The sequence below is a fragment of the Bos mutus genome, chromosome 3 (assembly GCF_027580195.1).
Source record: "Bos mutus isolate GX-2022 chromosome 3, NWIPB_WYAK_1.1, whole genome shotgun sequence".
Classification (NCBI taxonomy): Eukaryota; Metazoa; Chordata; class Mammalia; order Artiodactyla; family Bovidae; genus Bos; species Bos mutus.
In genome coordinates, this window is record NC_091619.1 from 64,733,410 (window position 1) to 64,749,555 (window position 16,146).

Genomic DNA, 16,146 nt, shown 5'->3' on the forward strand with positions numbered 1-16,146 from the left:
CTTGAGAGCCTAAGAGAGGAGGAAAGACACATGAGTTAACTGCAGATTTCCAGGTAGATACGGAGGAAGAAATCAATTTCTAGGAAAGGAAGATCCACACAAAACAAATGATACCACTACCAGAAATAAGATTCCTTACTTCAGCAGCTGTGGAGATTCTGGACTACAAGCTTCAAAACAACATTTCTCACGGAGAACTATGCCACAAAGAGTTCATAGTCAGTCTTCCAATCCAGAGAACACATCTGTCTTCTAGGTGCTGAGACAATACAGCACGGTGGCTTCTGGACTCTAGAGTCAGCTGTCTGAGCCAAGTCTAAGCTCTGTCACTTTGTCGCTGTGTAACTCTGGGGAAGTGACTTAATACCTGTGTACCTCTCTCCCCATCTGAAAAATGAGGATGAGAACTATAATTACCTCATAAAAGCTGTTGTGAGGACTAAGTGAGATGGTTTTTACTCCGAATTGTGCCTGACCCAGAAAAGGAACCATGGGCCGTAGCAGAGAGCCTAGAACATGACATGCAAACAATGGTAATTGTTAGATATTAAGTTCAGGGGAAAGGAGATGAATTAGATGATGCTAAAAAAAAAAAAAAAAAAAATCTTCCAACCTTGAAAATCTATCAAATTCTTAACAAGAAAAAAAAATTAATTTTTATCAAATAAGACAAAGCAAATTCCAAAATGATAAAGTACTCACTGAAGTCAGATCAATACTTGGTTAAAGTTCACCCCTGAGCCTCTGAAGGCATTTGTCAACCTCTCTTCATTTATGACTATTAATAAATTGCCTCTCATTAATATATATCAAATGTGAAAAATGAATTTGGATTTAGGGGACGAGGATAGTTAAATGACTTCTGAGCAATCCTGATTAATAGCAAATAACAGATATAACAGAAGTACTCCCTTACTGGAGTTCTGGCCATAGATTCAGCTCTTTCAGTCCAGAAGTTCCAAAATGGAAACTTGCAATAACAAAATATTCAAATAATTCCCAAGAAGGAACAAAATATAACAGCATCATGTCAACTGGAGTCTCCAGGGCAATAACAGGCCAAGGCACTGTTAGGCTGCAGAGAAAAGGAAAAGCCAGCCAGCCAAATAGTCATTGACAGCTCAAGTTAAGACATGGGTGGGGTCAGGAACTTATTACAAACCTAAGCTAACTGAATGGATGGGTGGATTATGGGTCCCACTCTAGAAATCCTACCCATTTAGAGTTCCAAATTAACAGCACTTCCTCAGAAACAACTTGAAGCCCCAGAAATAAAACCATCTACCTAGAGGTCTTCTTGGCCAGATGCAATGTAAACCCAACACAGACCCCCTGAGCAGTAGCCTGAAAACCTTTTATAACTGATAACCTGAAGAAATGAGAGATGGATTCCACCAACTGCTATGATCAGTAGAAAAAAGAAACTCTGGGCATGCCAAACAGAACAAAATCTGAGATGCATATTAGGAGACTAATAAGTAGACAACAACACATCTACCTGATCCTTATCATGAAGTCAGACAGAAACTGCAAGCAGAAGATTAGAATAGAGAGGGCAAATACAACTTTCCTAAAATGAAACATGAATAGTCTCAGGTCCCCTTCCTCATATTTATAAATTTTTCCTACTTCTTTTTCTCTGTGGCTTTCTTTGCTGCTTATCCACTTTGCTATCTTTTCTAGTTGTTCCATTCCCACTTTTACATCTGACTTCTTTTAAAAATCCTTCTCTTTGTTCTTTTTCCAACTTATTGTCACAAATACCATTCTAATAAGTTACAAAAGAAATTGTATAAATATATACCTATATATATATATCTAAAGAAAGCTTTGACAAATTCTATTTGTTGACATGAATATTATCTATTTTTTTCTGGCCAATAATCTCTATATGTCAAAAATCTTATACCTATGCCAAGAGCAGAGAAACTATTAAAAAACACTCAAGTCTAATGAAAAATTTTTTAAGACAGTAAGTCAAGGAAGCAATTTTTTTTTTCTCACTCTGTCTCTCTCTCTCTTTTTTTTTTTTCAGCTGCGCTGGGCAGCCTTTAGTTCCTTGACCGGGATTGAACCTGGGCCATCACAGTGAAAGCCCAGAATCCTAACGACTACTCCCAGAAGCAGTTTTAATCATTCCTCCTTAGAAGACTTCACTTAAGAAGTCTATTCAAAGTTCTTTTCTCTTTAAAGTAGGAAACAAACATAATGGTATATGATAATGTATGTATTGACTACTTACACCAAAATGTAGCCTGCAACTGAAACAGGGACAAGAAATAGAATTACTTAAAATACTTTAAATGTAAGTCATGAGCTACACGACCATTTCTGAGGTAGTGTGTCTCCCTCTCATATTATTATTTTTTTCCACCCTCCAACACTTTAACTGGGATTCTTTCACTTGGAATGTAATTTTAAAATAATGTTACAATCCTATCTGTGGTAAGTGCTTGAATTTGTATCAGTAAGTTCACTTGCAAAGTTAAACTGAAAGGAGAAAAACCAATAAATATGATAGAACTGTTTATCTCTTGGCTGTTTTCTAAAAAGTAGTAACCATATTAACACACTGTAGCAAATGATTTCAAGAATATAAAAGAATAAAATGACACAATCCATAAAAAACACATAAAATAACCACCTTACCAGTATCATTAACAAGGGAATTAGGATCAGATGCCCCCAAGGTAGCTTCAAACTCCTCTTGGAGACGATATGCTCTTTGCAACAGAGATTCAAGTTTATGGATGAATTCAGTACTAATAATATCCTACAAGAAGAGAACACATACACAGCAAGTATTAGATGTTAATGTTAAAATTCTACATATTCTCCACTTTTAAATGAAAGAAAAGTGAGGAATGTTATTTAAAAAACTACTGGTTGGGTGGTGAGAATACTGCGATAGAAGTCAGGGGGCTGGGGTTCTGGCTGTGCCTCGCATGGAGTCACCTCCATTTCCTACTCTGTATAATTGAGTTGGACTAGATCAGGGGTTCTCAATGTAAGGTCCCTAATCAGGAGCATCAGTATTACCTGGGAACTTGTTAGAAATACAAATTACAAGTGAATTAGAAACTCTGGAGGTGGGGCCCCCAAGTCTGTGTTTTAATAAGCCTTTCAGAGGCTTGTGATGCATGCTCAACTTTGAAAATTAGCCTAGATGATGATCAATAAATAACAGTCTAGCTCTACATGACTATATAAATATAATGGCACTTAATTCAATCCAAAGCACAAAGCAGAGGTTAAAAAATTCCTTCAGAAATCATATCTGCTTAATTCTATATATTCTTGGAAAATCATGAAATGATGAATTGCAAATTTGAGATTTAACAGCTAACTGAACAGGAAGAGCCCAGTGAGAAATATCCCTACACAAATCCCAAAGGAGAAAAACATAAAAAGTTCTGTTAAATGCCACAGAAATCAAGGACACTGAATCAACATTAAAAATAGTTAGATTTTTCCAATATTATGAAGACCACTCCCAAATAAGTCACCCTTACATCTACACTTTCTTCTGCAATAGCATCTCCTGCACCCAATTTAATGGAACCACAGGCTTCATCTTCAGCCTGTCTATTTCGAAAGGTTAGAGCTTGTTCCCATCGACGCAATGCCTCTTCAAACAATTCCATACCTAAAAATTAAGAACAGAACAATTTTATTTTTTTTGGCATGGCGGCTTTTGGGATCTTAATTCCCCGACCAGGGAACAAACTCACACCCCCTGCAGTGGAGTGTAGAGTCTTAACCACCAGAAGTCCTTCTTAGTAGAATCTTAATATCCTAATATATTCCAGGTCTACAGTTCCAGTCAACCAACAATCAGGGAGAAATGACCGATGTGTTTTTCCTTTCTAAAAACTAGTAAGTCAAATGCATACAGTAATTGGAATTTTTCCAAAATAATATCATAAATTCATCAAAGTCCCAACAATAATAGCTAATTTTTATAGTCACAGAACTATCTTTCAAAATATCCCTCTAAGTTAAAAACTGATAAGCAAATAGAAAAACAGGTTGAGAAGAAACTATAAGGTTTATAAGAGGCTTTCAGAAGAAGAAAGCAAAGCTAAGAAGAAAAATAATAGCACAGAAGTCTAGAATAATGTCTTTTCTATCTTTTTTCCACCAAAAGGTGTCTTAATCCACTATGATACCAACTTGCTGACTTGGATGGATAAAGTGCTGGACCAGAGTTAAAAATAAACAAGAAGAACCCATAAAAGGTTACAGTCCAAGTAGGAATTTCATATCCCTGCTTACAGAAAGCTTTTGTGGAAAAAATAAGTGATTATGTGCCTCTTTTTCTTCAAATTTTTTCAAAAAAAAAAAAAAACTTACCAAAATAATTATGTACCTCAAACAAAACCAAAATATTTCAAAAGCTCAATTTCTCTAGACATATAAAAGTAAAAAATCTTTAAAAGCTGCTTAAGAATCTGGCCAAGTCATTCTCAAGATGTTTTTAAGATATGGTAGTTAAGAGAATGTGTGTTAATCACTCAGTCGTGTCTGACTCTTTCGACCCCATGGACTGCAGCTTGCCAGGTTCCTCTGTCCATAAGGATTCTCCAGGCAAGAATACTGGAGTGGGTTGCCATTCCCTTCTCCAGAAGTTAACAGAACACCTGTCCTCAAAAATCATTTCTTCTGTTATCTAGAGAATCTACTACTCTAAACAAATAAACTGTTCTGTGAATGAAATGTAGGTTTTTCCTTTGTTTCATTTTCTGTAGCAAAGAATCATTGCCTGGATCTTCCTTCTAAAAAAACGTATACACTTAAAAGACTTAACTTTTCTAATCTATGTAGTTCTCATTCCTTCATCCTTTTCTCACTCCATCCTCTCTCTGCCCCTCCAATTATTTTGGCTAAATAGAAGGAAGAATTATTTAACGCCAGAGATGCCCAAAGAGAAAAGGTGCCTCTCAGGAAGTTCTGTGTTTCACCTCACTGCAGAACACAGTCCAACTGTCACATATCAGCAATTCTGTAATAGAATTGAAACAGTATTTCCTACCAATCCTAATTCTATGACACTGAGACTCCCTACAGCTTCTCTAAGCTTTGCTCTATTTCTCTTCAACTCTCTCTATAGTCCTGTGAAGTGGCCAAAGTAGGTTTACTAGGCATAGTTAAATCTAGAAGCACAGTGAGCTTAATTCTTGGAAACTTCGGAAAAGGTAGCAGAAGAACTACTCTTACATCCTTCGCCAAGGGCAGGAGTACCCAGTGTACCACAGCAGCATCTTTAATGATTGATTCTAGAGTGTGAGGAAGGCACACAGTCCTTCTGCCAACTCATCACCCCCTTACTGCTCACTGGCTAGGACCACAAGACTTTTCTGGTTTTATTTTTTAGTTAGCATGCATTTCCCTTAAAAGGAATATAGCATGAAATAGAGTACAGAGGAACACAGGCAAGGATTTGAAAAAGTATTTGAGTCTGATTCAGTATTAAGGGCTCTGGTCCTCTTTCTAGGTTTCTGTGAAACTTTCTAGACATTCTTATGTTCTAGCTGTAAACAGAGGCCCCTTTCTATGTAAAATCCTTCCTAGATATAGGAAGAATACAAATGATAGCTAGATAAAAGGCTACTTTCAGTGCATTTTGATTGATTCATTAGATAGAAGTCAACAGATGAGGTTAGGTGAGTGTAACAGACTGAATAATGACCACCCAAAGATGGTTCCTAGTACATGGAACTTGTAAATGTTACCATATAAGATAATCTTTGTGGGTGTGATTAAGAATCTTAACATGGGGAGATTACCCTATATTATCTGATAGGCTCTAGATCCAATCACAACCATCCTCATAACAGAGAGGCAGACAGAGATCTGAAACACACGATGAAGAGGAAGGCAAGGGTTGGAGTCATGTGGCCACAAGCCTAAAGTGGCATCAGAAGCTGCAAGAGGTACCGATTGAATTCTCCTCCAAGACTCCAGAGGGAACATGGCCCAAACGACACCTTGAGTTCAGTCCATGATAATGATTTCAGACTTCAGGCCTCCAGAACTCCAAAAGAGTATATTTCTATCATTTTAAGCCACCAAATTTGTGGTAGTTTCTATAGCAGCCTCAGAAAACTAATACAACATGTTATGTTATGTAGACTGGAGTCAACAGATATGAGAACATTTTAGAATTACAGCTGCTTCCCTTAGAACAATTCATCATTCTTCATTTTCACATTACATGTGAGTACAGTATCTTAAACCATTATTATGTTATTCCTACCCATCAAATATAAGTTCTCAGGAGTCGTCACAGGAATATTAACAAGTTTAATATCATCTTCATCTGCTTTGTCCCAGGAATTAGAATTGCCACAAGCACAGCTATGACAAGAATTGACACTCTGGACCTAAAATTGGATGGACAGAAGTTACTTCAAAATCTCTTTTGTAACAGTATTTTGTGTTCTTTTATATTTATAAATTATTTACATAAATCCTAATCCTGGTAGAACAACCCATGAGATTTCTACCTGAAGAGATAAATCTGATTATACTCAATCAAACTTAGAATTCATAAGACCCTACATACTCTGAACCCTTATTTGCTCAAAATTATACATGTTGAACAATATTTTGAACATAAACCAGTTGTTGTTGTTTAGTCGCTCAGTCACATCCACCTCTTTTCTGACTCCAAAGACTGTAGCCCGCCAGGCTCCTCTGTCCATGGGATTTTTCAGGCAAGGATACTGGAGTGGGTTGCCATTTCCCTCTCCAGGGGATCTTCCCAACTCAGGGATCAAACCGACATCTCTGCATCTCCTGCACTGTAGGCAGAGTCTTTACCACTGAGCCACCAGGGAATTTATTTCCAACAAAAATCAAGCAGCTATTTTTATAGTTTACTGTCATTTAAGTATTTACTTATAAATTTTACCCACACCTACTTTGATTTGAGGTAACTAGCTTACTTTCCTTTCAGAACTTATTACAATGCTGATTATCTGCTGTAATAATGAAAATCGAAAAGCCTCTATCATCTTTACTTCTCTAGCAAGGTCTGCTGAGCCAATCATTTGTCACTTCTTTGCAAAGACTCCCAAATCTTGAACTCCAGTTCTGCCCTCTTTTGAGAAATCTAAGCTCACATTTCCACCTGCCTATTTGATGACTCCACGTGGCTCTCCTGCTGGCATCTCAAACTGATAATACGAAAAAAGAGCTTTCCATCTTCCCAAAACAAAAACTCCTCCCAAGTTCAGTAAAATTACTTTTATCTCCATAACTTCTCAAACTAGGTAACAAGAAGTCATCTTTAACTTCTCTTCCCACACCTCTCATATCTAGTTATCAAGTCTTGTGGACCCTGTCCCCTCCTTTTCTACTCCTGTTGTTATGACTCTCACTCAGGCACTCATTAAGAGGCAGAAATCTGGGTTCACAGTCCTAACAGCGGAGTAAGTAAGTAGGTCAGCAAAGGCATGGATAGCAAAGTGATTCTAAAGACTAATTATTTATACTGTTATCATAAAACTCCTTTTCTCTAGTCAAGAACAGCTTCAATTTTCAGTTCAGAAAATTTAAAAGAGAGGTACCTCTCTGACACAGAGGAGGTCCAGATTATAGAAAGGGCATATACTTCATTATCCTACTCAGTTTCCCAGAGGAATTGAAAGGGCACGTCTTTGATCTAAATGTTCCTCCCACGGACAGAGGAACCTGGTGGGCTACAGTCCAAGGGGCCGCAAAGAGTCAGACATCACTGAGTGACTAAGTACAACACAGCACAGCACAGCAGAAGAGCCTTTAAAATGTGATATATTTTTAGGCATTTAAGAAAGGAGCAGCTATCTGTTCCAATAAAATACAGAAGCAAGGTATGAACAGATTAGAGTATTCTATTAAACTATTTTTTAAATGAATAATCATGATGTTAGAGGCATATTCTCCCTGGAATACACATAAGAAACTGTCAGTGTTCATCTCTAAGGAGGGGAATTGAGAAGATTAGGAGCACATTTTTCATGTACATTATTTAGTAGCAAGTGCATATCCTACCTGTTATGTAAAGTAACTTTTAAACTATATTATATTTGAATAAACATTAACTTTACTCTTCACCTGTCAATCAATACTATGTTAATGGTATAAAGGAAGAGGTAAAGACTCCATACTTGGCTTCAGCAAGCCAAATACTGCTACATAAGCAGGTTCATCAAGCAGTTTTTGTAACCTACACCACGTTTGGCTGCATCTTTTAGCTTTTTGTAGAATACCTAGCTTTGAAGCAACACTTCCATACCAACACCATCCTCACAGGACCCCATAGGATCACATTACCTGACTCAAAAAAACCTGGAACCGAGATAGCTGAATATTTCACAAAAAGGTAATTTTACTTGTCTGAAGGAACAGGATCAACCAGATTTCTTAAGGTTCTCTCCATGCTAATGCTATGCTATGCTATGCTAAGTCACTTCAGTTGTGTCCGACTCTGTGGGACCCCGTAGACAGCAGCCCACCAGGCTCCCCCGTCCCTGGGATTCTCCAGGCAAGAACACTGGAGTGGGTTGCCATTTCCTTCTCCAATGCATGAAAGTGAAAAGTGAAAGTGAAGTCGCTCAGTCGTATCCGACTCCCAGCGACCCCATGGATTGCAGCCTAACAGGAACCTCCGTCCATGGGATTTTCCAAGCAAGAGTACTGGAGTGGGGTGCCACTGTCCCTTCTCCATCTCTCCATACTAAAAGCTATCTAATTGTATGACATTTAAATCAATATATAATGATAGATATATAATTAAAATTAAAAGAAAAAATTAATAAATTGTTTACTTACAGAGGCTAAACTCTGTGCAGAACCCGAGTATTTACTGAAGAGTCCTCCGTTAACATAGTTACAAGACTGAGATCCTTTGTCTTTGGCAGAACTTAAAGATAATGTCAAATTCTGTCTGCTACTGGAACAACTTGAACCTACCAAACAAACATATTAAAAGTACTAATAACCCCTATGATAAATTTCAGATAAAATTTCAAAGTTTATATATTCATTCAGAGGGCTCATTTTAAAATACAATTCCCCTCATTGTGTAAATTATTAAATATATCATACCATTATTAAAATCTATATCTCTAAATAACATTTTTAACACTGCTTCTGAAATGAAGATTAAAACACGGATTTAATTAATTAAGCTGATATCTGAATGGCCTACTGTACAATCAGTATAAAAATATTGGCAACTATGAACCTTCAAATTATAAATTTAACAAAATATAAGCACTTCTTATATTCTTTCCTGAATTATATCAAAACTTTATCCATATCACATTATCTTAGTCTTTTATACATCTGTCTCCCCTAATCATCTATCCATTCATCTTAGGCAGATGCTGTGTCTTAGTTTATCTTAATACAGCAGTTAAACTTCTCAAATCAAATCCTGGCACTTACTAGTTATATGAACTCGAGCAAGTCACTTAACTTTTCCATATCTCAATAGGATTATAGTCCTAATTCATAGGATTGTTATAAAGGTTATTTTAACACAGTGAATATACAGCATGTTCACACTGCACCTAAGATCTAATAAAAACCTCAGTAAGTGTGGGTTTATCGCTCAGTCATGTCCGACTCTTCGCAACTTCATGAACTGAAGCCTGCCAGGCTCCTCCATCCGTGGGATATTTCAGGCAAGAATACTGGAGTGGGTTGCCATTCCCTTCTCCAGCGGTTCTTCCCAACACAGGGACTGAACCTGAAAGGCATCATTATTGTTGTAAAATGTTAACAACACTTGGCACAAAACAGTCTTTCATTATTTGCTACACCAACAAATCACAAGAGCATACGATAAATTAACAAATAGAAAATAATTTAAAATTTAAAGAATAAATCCAGCATGCTCAAGAAATTATTTCAATTGATACAATTTGATAATATGTACCATATCTTCGCACAGAGTCAGACATGACTGACATGACTTAGCAGCAGCAGCAGCACCATATCTTTAAAAAAAAAAACAGATTTTTTTAAAGGCCAGCAATTCTACTTCTAGAACTGTATAAACTTAGAAAATAATCAGATAAGTATATGCGAAGCAAGAAAAATAACCTAAAGAATACAATAGGGAACTGGTTAAAAAAGTAAAGCACATTTGTACACTAAGTATATATTTAAAAATGATAGCATAGAGATACATCTATTGATATTTAAAAACATTCTTACATAATATTATATATATTTTTAAGATTTATTGATTGATTTTTGGCTGCTCTGGGTCTTCGTTGCTGCGCACAGGCTTTCTCTAGTTGCAGTGCACAGGTTTCTCATTGCAGTGGCTTCTCTTTTGGAGAGCATGGACTTCTGGGCACATGTGGTCAAAACTTGCTGAGCTTAGTTGGTCCACAGCTTGTGGAACCTTTTCAGACTGGGGATCAAACCTATGTCCTCTGCATTGGCAGGCAGATTCTTAACCACTGGACTACCAGGGAAGCCCCCATAATATTAAATATTAAAAGGCTACAAGAGGTATGGATTTTACTTAAAGTATATAAATCATTTATTTGTATATAATAAAAATTTTATGTCTCAATATATTTAAATGCAAATATAAATGACTATATATATGCCAAAATATTATCAGTAGTTATTTCTGGGTAGCAGAATTTCAAGCAATTTTCATTTTTTATTGATGCTTATCTGTATTATCTAAGATGTCTAATATGGATCTGTATTAACTGTGAGTTATATATTCAGTTCAGTCAATTCAGTCACTCAGTCATGTCTAGCTCTTTACGACCCCAGGAACTGCAGCAGGCCAGGATTCCCCATCCATCACCAACTCCCAGAGCTTGCTCAAACTCATGTCCATCAAGTCAGTGATGCCATCCAACCATCTCATCCTCTGTCATCCTCTTCTCCTCCAACCTTCAATCTTTCCCAGGATCCACATGTTTTCAAATAAGTCAGTTCTTCGCATCAGGTGGCCAAAGTATTGGAGTTTCAGCTTCAGCATCAGTCCTTCCAATGAGTATTCAGGACTGATTTCCTTTAGGATGGACTGGTTGGATCTCCTTGCAGTCCAAGGGACTCTCAAGAGTCTTCTCCAACATCACAGTTCGAAAGCATCAATTCTTCGGCGCTCAGCTTTCTTTGTAGTCCAACTCTCACATCCATACGTGACTATTGGAAAAACCATAGCTTTGACTAGACAGACTTTTGCTGGCAAAGTAACGTCTCTGTTTTTTAATATGCGGTCTAGGTTGGTCATAGCTTTTCATCCAAAGAGCAAGCATCTTTTAATTTCATGGCTGCAGTCACCATCTGAAGTGATTTTGGAGCCCGAAAAGATAAAGTCTCTCACTGTTTCCATTATTTCCCCATCTATTTTCCATGAAGTGATGGGACTAGATGCAATGATCTTAGTGTTCTGAATGTGGAGTTTTAAGCCAACTCTTTCACTCTTCTCTTTCACTTTTATCTAGAGGCTCTTTAGTTCTTCTTCCCTTTCTGCAATAACGGTGGTATAATCTGCATAACTGAGGTTATTGATAATACTCCCAGCAATCTTGATTCCAGTTTGTGCTTCATCCAGGCTGGCATTTTGCATGATGTACTCTGCATATACGTTAAATAAGCAGGGTGACAATATACAGCCTTGACGTACTACTTCCTGATTTGGAACCAGACTGCTGTTCCATGTCCAATTCTAACTGTTGCTTCTTGACGTGCATACAGACTTCTCAGGAGACAAGTCAGGTGGTCTGGTATTCCCATCTCTTTCAGAATTTTTCAAAGTTTGTTGTGATCCACACAGTTAAAGGCTTTGGTGTAGTCAATAAAGCAGAAGTAGACGTTTTTCTGGAACTCTGTTGCTTTCTCAATGATCCAACAAATGTAGGCAATTTGATCTCTGGTTCCTCTGCATTTTCTAAATCCAGCTTGAACATCTGGAAGTTCACAGTTCATGTACTGTTGAAGTCTGGCTTGGAGAATTTTGAGCATTACTTTGTTAGTCTGTGAGATGAGTACAATTGTGCAGTAGTTTGAACATTCTTTGGCATTGCCTTTCTTTGGGATTGGACTGAAAACTGACATTTTCCAGTCCTGTGACCATTGCTGAGTTTTCCAAATTTGCTGGCATAATGAGTGCAGCACTTAGGCAGCATTATCTTTTAGGATCTGAAATAGCTCAACTGGAATTCCATCACCTCCACTAGGTTTTTTCATAGTGATGCTTCCTATGGCCCACTTGACTTTGCATTCCAAGATGTCTGTCTGTAGGTGAGTGATCACACCACCGTGGTTATCTGGGTCATGAAGGTCTTTTTTGTATAGTTCTTCTGTGTATTCTTGCCACATCTTCCTAATATCTTTTGCTTCTGTTAAGTCCATACCATTTCTGTCCTTTATTGTGCCAATCTGCATGATGTTTCCTTGGTATCTCTAATTCTCCTAAGGAGATCTCTAGTCTTTCCTTGGAGAAGGCAATGGCACCCCACTCCAGTACTCTTGCTTGGAAACTCCCATGGATGGAAGAGCCTGGTGGGCTACAGTCCATGGGATCTCGAAGAGTCGGACACGACTAAGCGACTTCATTTTCACTTTTCACTCTCATGCATTGGAGAAGGAAATGGCAACCCACTCCAGTGTTCTTGCCTGGAGAATCCCAGGGATGGCGGAGCCTGGTGGGCTGCCGTCTATGGGGTTGCACAGAGTTGGACACGACTGAAGCGACTTAGCAGCAGCAGCAGCAGCAGCAGCAGCAGCAGCTAGTCTTTCCCATTCTTTTGTTTTCCTCTATTTCTTTGTATTGATCGCTGAGGAAGGCTTTCTTATCTCTCCTTGCTATTCTTTGGAACTCTGCATTGCAATGGGTGTATCTTTCCTTTTCTCTTTTGCCTTTAGTTTCTCTTCTTTTCCAGCTATTTGTAAGGCCTCCTCAGACAGCCATTCTGCCTTTTTGCACTTCTTTTTCTTGGGGATGGTCTTGATCACTGCCTCCTGTACGACGTCACAAACCTCCATCCATACTTCTTCAGGCACTCTGTCTATCAGATCTAATCCCTTGAATCTATTTATCACTTACACTGTAGAATCATAAGGGATTTGATTTAGGTCATCCTTGAATGTCTAGTGGTTTTCCCTACTTTCTTCAATTTAAGTCTGAATTTGGCAATAAGGAGTTCATGATCTGAGCCACAGTCAGCTCCTGGTCTTCTTTCTGCTGACTATATAGAGCTTCTCCATCTTTGGCTGCAAAGAATATAATCAGTCTGATTTTGGTATTAATCATCTGGTGATGTCCATGTGTAGAGTCTTCTCTTGTGTTGTTGGAAGAGGGTGTTTGCTATCACCAGTGCGTTCTCTTGGCAAACTTTGTTAGCCTTTGCTTCCTTTTGTACTCCAAGGCCAAATTTGCCTGTATTCCAGGTATTTCTTGACTTCCTACTTCTGCATTCCAGTCCTCTATAATGAAAAGGACATCTTTTTTGGGTGTTAGTTCTAGGAGGTCTTGTAGGTCTTCATAGAACTGTTCAACTTCAGCTTCTCAGCATTACTGGTTGGGGCATAGACTTGGATTACTGTGATACTGAATGGTTTGCCTTGGAAACAGAGATCATTCTGTCGTTTTTGAGATTGCATCCAAGTACTGCATTTTGGACTCTTTTGTTGACTATGATGGTTACTCCATTTCTTCTAAGGGATTCTTGTCCACAGTAGTAGATATAACAGTCATCTGAGTTAAATTCACCCATTCCAGTCCATTTTAGTTCACTGATTCCTAAAATGTCAATGTTCAGTCTTGCCATCTCCTGTTTGAGCACTTCCAATTTGCCTTGATTCATGGGCCTAATGTTCGAGGTTCCTATGCAGTATTGCTCTTTACAGCATCAGACTTTACTTCCATCAACAGTCACATGCACTACTGCTGCTGCTAAGTCGCTTCAATCCTGTCCGACTCTGTGCGACCCCGTAGACAGCAGCCCACCAGGCTCCGCTGTCCCTGGGACTTTCCAGGCAAGAACACTGGAGTGGGTTGCCATTTCCTTCTCCAATGCATGAAAGTGAAAAGTGAAAGTGAAGTCACTCAGTCGTGTCTGACTCTTCGTGACCTCATTGACTGCAGCCTACCAGGCTCCTTCGTCCATGGGATTTTCCAGGCAAGAGTACTGGAGTGGGTTGCCATTGCCTTCTCCTCGCATCCACTACTGGGTATTGTTTTTGCTTTGGCTCCATCTCTTCATTCTTTCTCGAGTTATTTCTCCACTGTTCTCCAGTAGCGAATTGGGCACCTACTGACCTGGGGAGTTCATCTTTCAGTGTCCTATCTTTTTGCCTTTTCATACTATTCGTGGGATTCTCAAGGCAAGAATACAGAAGTGGTTTGCCATTCCTTTCTCCAGTGGACCATACTTTGTCAGAACTGACCCTACACAGCATGGCTCATAGTTTCATTGAGTTAGACAAGGCTGTGGTCCATGTGATCAGTTCGGTTAGTGTTCTATGATTGTGGTTTTCATTCTGTCTGCCCTCTGATGGAGAAGGATAAGAGGCTTATAGAAGCTTCCTGATCGGAAAACCTGACTGAGGGGCAAACTGAAACTGACTGAGGGGCAGGTTGTTCTGATGGGCAGGGCCATGCTCAGTAAATATTTAATCCAATTTTCTGCTATATATTAAGCAAGGAAATCTTGGAAACTAAAACGCCGAAATTACTGCACTGCATGTACAAATTACTCTACTGCAATGGTGTACATATAAAATTTCCTTTGTAGACTTAATTCAGCTATTTCTACATACCTTTGTCTGACGCTGCTCTTTTAGTGCATTCAAGTATGAGGTGCTCTGGTTCCCATGGTAATATTTTTCCTTTCTTTTTTCCACGTCTTCTTTTAAAGTGATGGGCCAGAAAAATTACAGATACAGCGCTCACTGCAGTTACCATGAATAACTTTTTAGCTACTGGCGAAAATTTGATCTAGAAAAGATGCAGTCAGGGTGATTATTTGCTTGCTTAAAACCTACAAAAAGACTAAAATTACTCTGAAGCTAACATAGTTCTAAATACTGCCAAGATAACATTATTTCACTCTTTCAATGACAGCTAGCCCAAATGAATTTCAAAAATATACTAAAAAAAGTAGTAATTTATCATCCACTGCTCAAAAGTTCTCAGCTAAACACTAAAAATCAAAAAGTCATCAGAAGCACAAAATAATTCAATTCCATTAATATCTGTTAAACAACTAATGATTAATTCATGCAACTCAATCTTCTATCTGAATAACAGCAGGAATCACTGCAGGAATGATTTAATCAGACTTTTAAAATGAACCAATTTTTTTCTATTTAACTGGAGGATAATTGCCTGACAATATTGGTTTGATTTCTACCATACATCATCATGAATTAGCCATAGGTATCCATATGTCCCCTCCCTCTTGAACTTCCCTCCCACCTCCCACCCTTTCCCACCCCTCTAGGTTGTTACAGAGCCCTCATTTCAGTTCCAAGCCATACAGCAAATTTCCATTGGCCATCTTAAACTGAACTGTTTTTTCCCAAACTCTCTGGAAATCTGGGAAAACATAAGTTAACTCAATTTATAAATATCATTTGTTGTTGTTGTTCAGATGCTCAGTCGTGTCTGACTCTGAGACCCCATGGACTGCAACCCCTCAGGCTCCTCTGTCCACAGGATTTCCCAGGCAAGAATACTGAAGTCGGTTGCCATGTCCTACTCAAGAGGATCTTCCTGACCCACGGATTGAGCCCACATCTCCTGCATTGGCAGGCAGACTCTTTAACGCTGAGCCACCTGTCACTTGAATAAGACTTTTTATTCATGAATTAATCAACAAACATTTACTCAGCATTTTATAATATACCAGGACTGTGTTATGAAAATGAAAATTAAAATCTTGGTATAATTCTATTCAGTAAGTATGTATCAGCCAGTGCCTCTCTTGCTTGGCCACCCCTCCCTTGAGGTGTTCGTTCCGTTCTTTCTTCAATAAATTTGCTTTTGCCACAAAAAACAAGTAAGTATGTATCAAATGTCTCCCACTGATCAAGAAGCACCAGAGGATACAGATCTTGCTTTCCTCAAGCAATGAGCTAAGAGTAAAGACAGATATACAAATAATGTATTACAAATAACTA

The 16,146-nt window shown here is 38.3% G+C and overlaps 1 protein-coding gene across 6 annotated transcripts in view; it reads right to left on the reverse strand.

The window, feature by feature from the left end:
• The window catches only part of MIGA1 (mitoguardin 1), a 77,519-nt gene that overhangs the window by 46,885 nt on the left and 14,488 nt on the right, over positions 1-16,146 (reverse strand). For all 6 annotated transcript variants that reach the window (XM_070367833.1, XM_070367831.1, XM_070367836.1 and 3 more), the window contains 5 exons: positions 14,785-14,962; positions 8,815-8,951; positions 6,257-6,383; positions 3,513-3,646; positions 2,650-2,773 (listed from right to left, as the gene is read on the reverse strand). In XM_070367833.1, coding sequence (XP_070223934.1) covers positions 2,650-2,773; positions 3,513-3,646; positions 6,257-6,383; positions 8,815-8,951; positions 14,785-14,962 — 700 coding nt within the window. The remainder of the gene's footprint in view (positions 1-2,649; positions 2,774-3,512; positions 3,647-6,256; positions 6,384-8,814; positions 8,952-14,784; positions 14,963-16,146) is intronic.